General features: G+C 34.4%; 1 protein-coding gene across 1 annotated transcript; it reads left to right on the top strand.

Annotated features, from left to right (window-relative positions):
• The first annotated feature begins 7,797 nt into the window (after positions 1-7,797).
• Smim30 (small integral membrane protein 30) lies at positions 7,798-9,571 on the top strand. The gene is made up of 3 exons (XM_046422449.2): positions 7,798-7,816; positions 8,162-8,255; positions 8,685-9,571. Exon 3 carries the CDS (start codon positions 8,715-8,717, stop codon positions 8,892-8,894), a length of 180 nt encoding a protein of 59 aa, XP_046278405.1. The 5' UTR covers positions 7,798-7,816; positions 8,162-8,255; positions 8,685-8,714; the 3' UTR covers positions 8,895-9,571.
• Positions 9,572-11,073: the final 1,502 nt, after the last annotated feature.

The following is an 11,073-nucleotide window of genomic DNA, read 5'->3' as shown; positions in this document are numbered from 1 at the left end:
AATTCTTCATGTAACTTGGGAGGCAAATGAACTGAAGAACACACTTGGAGAATGCTCTTCCTGGACAAATTCTCAGTAACTTGAATCAACCCCATCACTCTTCCCTGGGTCCTCTACTATCTCTATAGATCCCTTTTAAAACATAGTAACCAAAGGTAGGTAGAGTATTCTATTAAGGTCTCAGTGTGCTTTTACATAGTATACCACATTCACTTCAATTCATTCACTAGTGTTAATAGGCAGCTTACAAAAGCTGTGCCTCACTTTCACTCTCAGATTGAGGGAAACTACTTACTTTGACTCCTCCTTAGAAATGAGGGTTTAAAATGGATCCAAATCATAATCCAATGAAACTGTGAATTGCATTGTACAGGATTTTTTCCTCAATTGAACTGGTTGCAATCAATTTCTTAAACATGACCTGTTCCACCTTTAATATAAAGAATTTTACTTTTAATGGAAAAACTGATGACTTTCTTGAGTAAAACTATTTTTCTTTTTTTTTCTCTTATAATGAGAAAGTTTTATTTGATAAAGGGAAATGTTTTAAAAAGAATCTGGAATTTTCCTATCACAGGAAAATTACTTTATTTTTTTTAAGTTTTTTTCTTTTTAAATAGAATAAAACTATTTTTCATAATGTAAGATTTTTTTTATTACTTATGAACATTTTTAACCCGAACAGCACTACTTTTCATGATCTACAGACAACTCATTTGTCCTAATGTAAACAGGGAACAGATTTATAAACAATCAAATATTATAGGCTACAGATTAAATTTATTGTTGCTTTTCCGCTCTCCATGTTATAGATGAATAAATCATTCCACGACAGACTGATGATTATACCGCACAGTTCTCTACCTGAATCTTCAATAAGATTTAGCAAAAGAAATAAATTTAAGAAATAAAAGTGACCAATCACTTACAAATTGTCAATTGAAAATTCACAAAGAATGTTCACAAAAGAAGTTCAAGTACTCAATCAAGTTTCCAAGATCATTTTTAAGTCACCTCTTCCCAGACATTGTTTACCTATCAAAACTCTAGCCCTATATGCATTCCAACAAGTCTAAACTAATTCTATATAAAAAACATTATCAAATGAATGACATAAGACATCTAATGTGAAAATTCATAGTCTCGAAAATGAGTGGCTTTACTCAGAAAATGACCAGACAGAAATTTCATAAGTCTTTAGATTTAACAGAAACCAAGCTAAGACCAGTTGGGGCATGATTCACTCTCCTATGCTATTTGCATTTTCTATCTGCTATGTTTTTAATTTTATAAATTTCATGCTGTCTGTCTCCATGGTTACCAGTTCTTAATCATAATGAGCACCTGGTCTATACAGAGGAATTAATATATCCTTGTGAACTGCATGTTCTAAATTGTTAATAACCTCCCTATATTTTTCCAGCAACCAGTTTAAACTCTCAACCTGTAGCAAAGATTTTCAAAGGATCCTGTGACTTTAATTTTGAATTTTGTATACTATATGTACTTCAAGGATTTCATGTTAATTGAGATTTGCCAAACAAATTCTATGTATTTTGATATGTAACAACAATTCTCCTCAGTAAGTGTGCATCTAAGTCTGGATTAGATAAATTTTCATTTAAAAAAAATCCCTTTTTTGTACATACTTATTAAACCTAATTCAAAACCAATTAATAAATTAGATGAATAGTGGCATTCACTCACCCACTGAATGGGGGCCTACGGGCACCAATGACCCCTTAATAGGTCATTGGGAATAGTCTTCCCAAGTAATACTTATTTCAAAGAAAATTAAAATGGTGTTTGATTTTGTGGACATTTCTCACATGTGGGAAATGATTAAGGTATGGATAGATTTTATCAGATTTCCTAGATTTTATATGCCTTTATCACTCACTAGTTATGTGACCTTGGATAAATTACTTGACTTTGCTTCAATTTTCTCTTCTGTAACAGAAGATAATAACAACAACTACCTCATAGGATTATTTTAAGGAGTAAAATATTTGTTATATTTGTTAATGTGTGGAACAGTTCCTGTTCCCTATTAGTGACCATTTTAAGAGTTTGTTAAATACAAATGTCATTGGTCAGTGTTGTTTCCTTATGGTGTGAATATGGTTTGTATCTCCAGAGGGTCCATTATGGTTAAAGGTTTGATCCCCCAGTTACCACTGCTGGGAGTTGATGGGAAGTGGTCTCTAGTGGGATGTCCTTAAGTCACTGGCCATGTTTTCTTGGAAAGGATTACAGAACCTTAGTCTCTTTTTTCTCTCTGACTTCCTATTTGGTGATATAAGTTCTACATATTCACTTTTTCACCATGATGTGACATTGCCAAGAGAGAGACCCTCACAAGAACGAATGATGTCAGATCTACATCTTTGAATGTCCCAAACTTTGAGTGAAGTAAACTTTTTTTCTTTATATAGATATATGCCTCAAGTATTTCATTATATGACTAAAATATGACTAACACACCCTATGAAACATTAAAACATATTTACTAAGAAAATCTTTTCCACAATAAATATTTATTCATGCTCCCATAAAATAAGCTAACACTGAACTTAAATTTCCTTGTTTGGTTATTTCTTCATTTCAGATAAGAATACTCAAATTTCAAGAAGTTAGATAATTTCATCTCACTTCAGTCAGAATAGCTACTATCAAGAAGACAAAAAATTAAAAATTCTGATGAGGCTGTAGATAAAGAGGTACTCTTATACCTTGTGGTGAGAATATAAGTTAGTAGCTATTATGGAAAACAATATGAAGGTTCCTCAAAAAACTGAAATTAGAACAATTGTATAATCCAGCAATCCCCCTACTGGCATACATATCCAAAAGAAATGAAATCATTATATTAGAAATATATCTGCATTCCCATGTATACTGCAGCACTATGTACAATAGACAAGCTAAGGAATCAACCAAGGTGCCCATTGACATCTGACTGCATAAAGAAAAGAAGGTAGCTGTACATAATTGTATATCATCTATCTGTAAAATAAGAAGGAAATCTGGACATTGTGGCAACAAGGATATATTTGAAAGACATCATATTAAGTGAAATAAGGCAGACACAGAAAGATAAATACCATATGTTCTCACTCATTTATGGAAACTAAAATAGTTGATCTCATTAAAGAATAGAATAGTGGTCACTATAAGCTATGGATGCTTGCTGAAAGAGAGGTTGGATAAAGGGTACTAAAATACAATTAGATTCAGGAATTAGTTCTGATGTTCTATAACACAACAGGGTAACTACAGTCTCCAATTTATTTATTACGATATATTTCAAAATAACAAAGAATTCAAACATAACAATATTCTGAATGACAGATGTCTTGTTATTGTTGGGAAATACTAACTAGCTCTGCATTGGTCTTTTTTAATTGTGAAACTCCAATAACATGTTTCCACTCACTTGCCTTGGCTCAATTGCCAATGAGGAAGTCTAGGTTTTATTCATAGGAATTATAAATTCATAGAAATGATACATACTTGAGGAGATGAAAATGCTAATTTCCCTGATTTGATCATTTATACTGTATACATGTACCCAATTATTATTATGTATCCCACAAAAAATGTACAAATATTGTTTCAATAAAAAATACAATAAGAAATTATATAATCTGTAGGAGTTCACAGAGTTAATAAATAATAAGTTAATAAGTTCATTTTAGGGCAAAACACTTATCATCTTCAAAGTCTATGTTCTTAGTCTGTTACCAAGGGTTATATAAAGAGTTAATCTTGCAACTTTTCGAAATTATAACTTTGTCCCACACAAACACTCTTAACTGACTCCCAGAAGACCAGCAATACAAGTAAAAGTTGAATCCATCAAGCTTATGAGTGGAGTTCCTCTAACTCATTGGACAATATGAGTTTATGTGTGCATGGTTTCCACATAACTGAGGTTCACTGACATGATTCAAAACCACATCCTCCCTGTGTCCTAGATGGTGCCTGGAATCATACCAAAATTGACATTTTGTGGCTTCTCCATACACCTCTGTAAAAATACTAGCACAAGATGTATTTATCCTCAGTGGGTGTTTTGTTTCTTTTTTGTTTTTCCTCTACCAGAAACTAAATAGCTCTGGAAAATGCAGCTAATCCAGTCCTGTGAGTTTAATGATTAGTTAGCCTAACATAATGTTCTCAGTGATAAATATCCTATTATTGATGGGAAAAACTAACTAGCTCTGTGTTTGCCTTTTTAAATAGTGAAGCTCCAATAAAATGTTTCCACTCACTTGTCTTGGCCCTATTGGTAATGAGGAAGTCTGGGTTTTACGAATTCCCTGACACTGACCAGTCCCTGCAAAATGCTGATATCAGCTTATCCTGCCTCCTCTGATGGATCCTTGAAATGCTTTCCTTCAGGGCCTACCAATGACTCACTTTTAACAGTTATAAAATAAGCAGAAGCAACTTCTCCTTTCTTCTCTAAACTGTTTCTTGGAACAGATGATTGGGAAATTTTGCCTTCCACTGCTCAGATATGTAACTAAGTAGTATTCTTCATCTCTGAGTATCTTTGGCTAACAGTGACCTCTATTTTAGTGAAATGGTGCTAGCTTGCTCTCCTCTTGAAAAACTGAGTTCTGGATTTGAGCACCCTAAATGTTTAATGTGTTCTCAATCAATGTTTTCCCTTAAGTGGGCAAAGGAAGTAAGTAGCGAGTATTATATATAGGTTCTTAAAGAAACTACATTCCTGTTTTAAATGCTACTGCACCTTATATTTACATAGATGTAAAGTATTATTAAAGAGGTTATGCCCTTCAATAGATGAATAGATAAAGAAAACTGTGGTATATACACACAATCGAATATTACTCAGCATTAAAAGAGAATAAAATTATGGCATTTGCAGGTAAATGGATGGAATTGGAAAATATCATGCTAAGCGAAGTAAGCCAATCCCACAAAAACAAAGCCCAAATGTTCTCTCTGATAAATGGATGCTGATCCATATGGAGAGGGAGGAGGGGAAAATGGAGAAACTTTGGGCAAAATGGGGGGAGGGGAAAAGAGGGGATATGGGGGCAGGAAAGATGGTAGAATGTGATGGACATTACTACCCTAGGTACATGTATGACTGCACATATGGTGCAACGCTACATCATGTACAACCAGAGAAATGAAAAGTTGTGCTGCAATTATGTACAATAAATCAAAATGTGTTCTGCTTGCATATATACCTAATTAAAATAAATTAATTAACTTTTAAATATTAAGATTCAAAATAACCTTCATCTAATTATTTTCATACTTTACTCCAAAAGCAGGCTTCCTACATATAAGGTAGTTTATACTATAAACAATGTAACAGTGACTAACAATAATCAAATTTTGGTCTTATACTAACCTCATCCACCAACTCATTCATAAAAAACCTACTAAGTATCTACACTAGGCACTGTTTCAATAGTTAAGAACTTAATGGTAAATAAAATATAAATGAATTTTCACTTTACTATATTTATTAACCTATGAAACACATAAAATAATACATGTATAATACAATTTTAGTTTGTGATAAGCACTATGTAGAAACAAAAGGAAAGAGAACAGAGACATATGGCAGAGGTTTTTTTGTTTTGTTTTGTTGTTTATTGAGGTGCTCAGAGAAGGAGGTGAAGTTGGAACAGAAACCTGAATGAGGCTGAGAAAAACAACATGCGGACATCTGTGAGGAAAGTACTAATGGTAGAGAAAACAGAAAGAGAAAAGTCAATAGGGAAAACTAAAATCAGCTGGTTAAGATAAAAAGCCAAAAGTTGAGTGTGGTTGGAATGAAATGCATGAGTGAGTGATCATAAGGCATCAGGCAGAGGCCAAAATGTGTAGGGATTTGTGGATCTTGATAAGTAGCTTGGATTTCTGCCTTATGCAACGAAAGTAGAAGAATTTGAACAAATTAGTAATTTTTTTAAAAAAACAATGACGAGTTAGGGTAGTGAGAGGAGAAAACAGAACTAAAATAGCATATAACTAGAAAATGAGGACTACACTAAGACACCAAAAAAAGCATATATGGCACTACTCTTGCTAAAGCAGCTAATTGGGGTGGGTGCTGATTACGAAAATTAAAAAAGTTATACTTTGAAACTATTTGGGCCCAAAATATTATTGTACAAACTTCTGCAATCCTTTTTCAGATAGGCTAAATCATTAATTGATTTCTCACTGCAATAATTTAAAGAAAAAACATCTCACCATCTATAGATTCTTCAGACTTAAAACCAAACCATTATGTTCAATGTGTACAAATGAGTCTGAATTACTTTAGTCTGGAGACTTTAGCTAACTGAAATAACATATAGGGGGAAAAATCTGAATGTTCATATCAGAATGTTAAGAAAATATAAATGAGGCAATTAGCAAGAACTTGTTAAAATAATCCAAGTTTAGAGAAGCAATGCTAACATTCTCATGCAGTTATCCTCAGACTTCCTATTTGCCAGACACCTTGCTTTGGTTTATTTGTCACCTCTTGTTCCTCTAAAATTGTCTTGGTACATTTATCTAATCAAATAATAATCATTAGCCAGTGTTACTAAGCATCTGCTGGGTGTCTACTGGGAGACAGGATTATAAATCTTTGTTCGATTTATACTGGAAATTCAGATCATCGTGAGCTGCTTCCCTATGCCACACTCTTCCCACATGATATCCTGTTCAAGTAATGAAGTCATCTGTCAAAGGACTGAAACCTCTGAAACTCTGAGCCCCTAAATAAACATTTCCTCCTCTACAATTGTTCTAGTCATCTTTTAGCCTCAGCAGCGAAAAAGCTGACTAAAATAACTTCAAGAGAAACTTACAAAATGGGTTAAGGCTTACATATGCAAAAAGTTCAGCATGGTTTAAAAGTAATAATTTGACATCATACAAACATTTGGGGAATATTTGGGACGGAGGTCTCACAAAAGCATGATTAGGAAGCAATGAGGGTAGTGCACTCTTGAAAACACAAGCTCAAAACTCTGTAACTTGAAGCATAAGAGATGTTCACTGGGTTCAAACTGTAGTTCCTAAACTTGGTCCGTTTAACACCACAAATGGTTTTAACATTTCTTCAAACGTCTTGTTTAACTCGCTTATTTTCCCCATTGGTTAAAAAAATAATAACAACAAATGAGGGCACAATTGTTTTTTAAAAAACTTTTTTCTTACATACATGACAATTGGAATGCATTACTATCATAATTATCCATTCACAAAATCATATGGTGTTGTGAATGGATAATTATGATAGTAATATATAACACACACACACACACACACACACACATACTGTATATAAAGTATGTTCACTCCAAATTATGTGAGGGCACAATTGTAATGTGGTTAGAGATGTCCCTGCTTCAGAAATGTTGGAATTCACTGGCTTAAAAGCGTCCCAAACACACAGTTCTCCTGGACTTCCCTCACTCTGCTTTATTGCAGCTTAAGCAAAAGACACAATTGCTTGTGCGTCTAGAAACCCTGAACGGGGCAGAAAACATTATCATTTCTTTCTCTCTCTCTCTCTCTTTTTTTTTTTTAATTTCTAGGTGAGGTTTTGGCCATTACACTAACCTTGCATTTAGCACTAAAATGCGGACACTGCGTAAAAGCCCCGTGAAGAAGCTTCCCCGCGTCTCGCTGGAGCTGGCCCCACTACCCTCAGCCCGTCACCTGGTAACGCGCCAGGGCATCACGGGAGTCAGCCGCAGAGGGCTTCTGGGAAATGTAGTCCGGAGACTCCGCCCTCCTCACCATTCCTGTAATGGCTGCTTCCCGGAAGGTAATGTAAGAGCCAGGTCCAGGGGATACGTGGATTGCCCCAGTGTGTATTTGCAAAACGGAACAGTTTGAACCTTGCTGGGTCCAAGGAGGGATTCTTTTTCGGATATTTACATCAAGTCTTACAATGAACTTGCTTCTTGGTTCGGTTTATTTTAGCTTTTTCTGTGTGGGAGAACTAACTTTAAATCTGGTTATCCCTTCTTAGATAAACTGTTTTCTTTATTTATTAACTGTTTCTTTCCCTTCCATACAGCCTCCCCGCTCTGCCCTGACTCTAGCTTCCTCTTTAAAATAATTATAAAAATAATAATTATTTTTTAAATCCCTCTCCCGACTCTAATAGGCGGTGTCACGTGTACTCTCTTAGCCTCAGCTTCCGGAGCTCCAAAAAGGGAATATTTCAAGTCAGATAGATTTTTATATATGCCATTTCGTTGGTAAGTCTTAATTTCTCACAACTTCACCGAGTTATATGTTGTGTAATTTAGCCAGAATTGCCTTCATTTCCTAGGTTAGAGAGACCTTGAGAAAATGTAATACTTAGTCACCAGGATATTTTAAGTTTCCCGGTGTCTTGTGCATTTCTTTTGTTTGTTCTTAACTGTCTGCAGCTGTTCCGTTTCTTTGGTTTGTGAGCATAGTGATGGCATTATTGTAGAATTTCTGGGAATAAGGTGTTGTCATGAGATAAGCCTCAGATTTCTGTCTTTTACTTCCCTGTTTTTTTCATTGTAAAGTGAGATGGACCAAAATAATTCATAAACTCTCTAAGGGATTGGGTGGGTTGTTACTTGTGTGTGTATATTGTAATTTGAAAAGGTAGAAATTTGTAATGGTTCCTTTTTGTTTCCATGTTTAATTTCTAGGAACCTTTAAGTCTTCAAGATCCCAGCATCATGACCTCAGTTTCAACACAATTGCTCTTAGTCCTCATTTCATTGCTTTTGGTTCTGCCAGTTGTTGAAGCAGTAGAAGCCGGAGATGCAATCGCTCTCTTGTTAGGTGTGGTTCTCAGCATTACAGGCATTTGTGCTTGTCTTGGTGTGTATGCACGAAAGCGGAATGGACAGATGTAACTTTCAAGGGCCTCCTGATTCAAACTTCGCCCTGAAAACTTGTTTTCTTCAGATTAAACCTGAGCTTTACTCTGTGAATTTCACAGTGAACAGTAATGGTTTCATATTCTTAGTTGTTTCCCATGAAATGGGAACAAATGGATGTTTGTTAAATGGAAGAAAAAAATGTTTTCTTTATAACAAATAATGCACTGAAAACTGCAGCCTATAAATTGTATTTGCTGCTTAGAAAAAAGGTCAAAGATGTGGGATAGTGTAAATTTACAGAAGTAGTAGTTTTAAGAATTCTCAAAGCATATGAAATAGGAAGGAGGAATCTCTTGCCCAGACTCTTAACAAATCTCCACTGTGGAGTTATCACTGCCTCCTGAGTCCTTAAGGAGTCTTTTTCTCCATGTTTTTATTACATGTTTGTTTTATCTCCCAAGTTAATATTGCACTTAGATATCAAATAACCAAAATTGAAATGTTTATCTTTAGGGGGAAAACAAAGTTTTGAAAAAAATGTACTCAATGCATCTAATATTGAAATGGAGAAAAAAATTAATGTTAAAAAAAGCCACTGTTATATTGACATTGGAAGAGATTCAATGTAAGCAAAACAGCCTTTGTATTAATTAAGATCTCCATGGTGAGAATTACTATATTAAATACAAGCTCATTATGTTGTAAGTTAATGTGTGCTATTCATTTCTGTTTATTTATTTATTTTTAATTTGTGTGTGTACTTTTATATAACCAAATGGAGAAGGGCAGGTTTCCTTATCTTGACTACAACACTAGTTTGAAGACACACACACTCAATAAGAAATGGGCAGCAATGAGGAAGAAAAGACTCCACGTAGAAAATTCACAGATACAGAAGGAAAAATGTAATGGCCCATACTGATATGCACACCAGTCAAATGAATCATCCTTTTGTGGCCTAGCTATTTAAAGGGTTTTCATACCAACATTACTGGGTTTGTTTTTCTCTAGGAAATGCAGACCTTTTGCCTCACCCAGAAAATTAGATTAAAATCTATATTTGTTTCAACAAAAGATAATATATATGCCATTATAAGTCCAAGACTTCTCTAACTTGCTAGAATCCAAGAATCATTCCAGGCACTTGACAAAACTTTTAGATTCTAAGGTTCCTTACCTGATTGGATAGCAGCAGGATAGATCCTGGAATTGCATGTTGAACAAAGGTTCTCACTGATTCATTAGATTTGGAACATGCAGCCAACATAAAATTGTAAATCAAATTAATGTATAGTTTCACTATTAGGTAATCAAGTGTCTTCCTAAAATGCATTGTCAAATCTCTAGTTCTCCAGAAATGATGACATCAGAAAATGGGCAACAATTGCTAAAATTCCATCAACAGGAAATTTCTCCAAATATAAATGGACATGACTTTCATGGGAGATGTTAAGAGTATGGGAAGCCTGTGTTATAAAGACATAGACTCTGGATTTATGATTGTCCTAACTTTTCTTTTTCCCATCAGAAAACTAACATTCTTTAATCAGATAAATTGGTGGTTATACGTTATGTAATTAGCAGCTTGATTGTACATGCTACTTTCTTTTTTTTTTTTTTTTTAAGGAAGAAAAAAAAGGAATAATACCGGTTGTAGAACCATCATCCTTCTCCCATATAGCCCAGTGATACCAGTTTAGGGAGGCTGCTGCTTTTTCCTTGCAGGTCTGAACTTTTTCAGTGGAATGAAAGAAATCAGAGCTTAGGTACATTTTAAATCAGCTTGATTTTTACAATGTTCAAAATAAAACTACGGGCAAACATTTTTTATTGAATGTGTATGTCTAGATGTGCCTAGGATGAATTAGAAAACTCACTTTTCTATTTTCCCCTATAAAGTAGATAATTCTCTTGAGGTAGCATGCGAGAATTTCTAGTGGATAAGATAGGCTACATATCTTCTAAAAATAACATTATTTCTAACCTAAGTTAGATCATATGATTTTGCCTGAAAAGAACAGAACCCCTTATGATGGCTCTTAATCTTTATAGGCCACCAACATCTTAGAGAATGCAGTGAAAGGTATTGTCCTTTGCCCTAGAAAAATACCCATGCATACTAGAATTATTAGATTGATTTCAGGGAGTTCACAGAGCTGAAACTCATTCAGTAATCCCAAATTTCAAATTTTTATTCTTGCATTTTTTTTTT

Source organism: Marmota monax, unplaced genomic scaffold (genome assembly GCF_021218885.2).
Source record: "Marmota monax isolate L192 unplaced genomic scaffold, Marmota_monax_Labrador192_F-V1.1 WCK01_AAM20220418_F8-fsc00027, whole genome shotgun sequence".
Taxonomy (NCBI): domain Eukaryota; kingdom Metazoa; phylum Chordata; class Mammalia; order Rodentia; family Sciuridae; genus Marmota; species Marmota monax.
The sequence above is the reverse complement of the archived record's forward strand: the minus strand, read 5'-3'. Positions and strand labels throughout refer to the sequence as shown.

Excerpts from the sequence above, each read along its gene's own strand:
- Smim30 (XM_046422449.2), top strand. The coding sequence starts at position 8,715 with ATGACCTCAGTTTCAACACAATTGCTCTTAGTCCTCATTTCATTGCTT.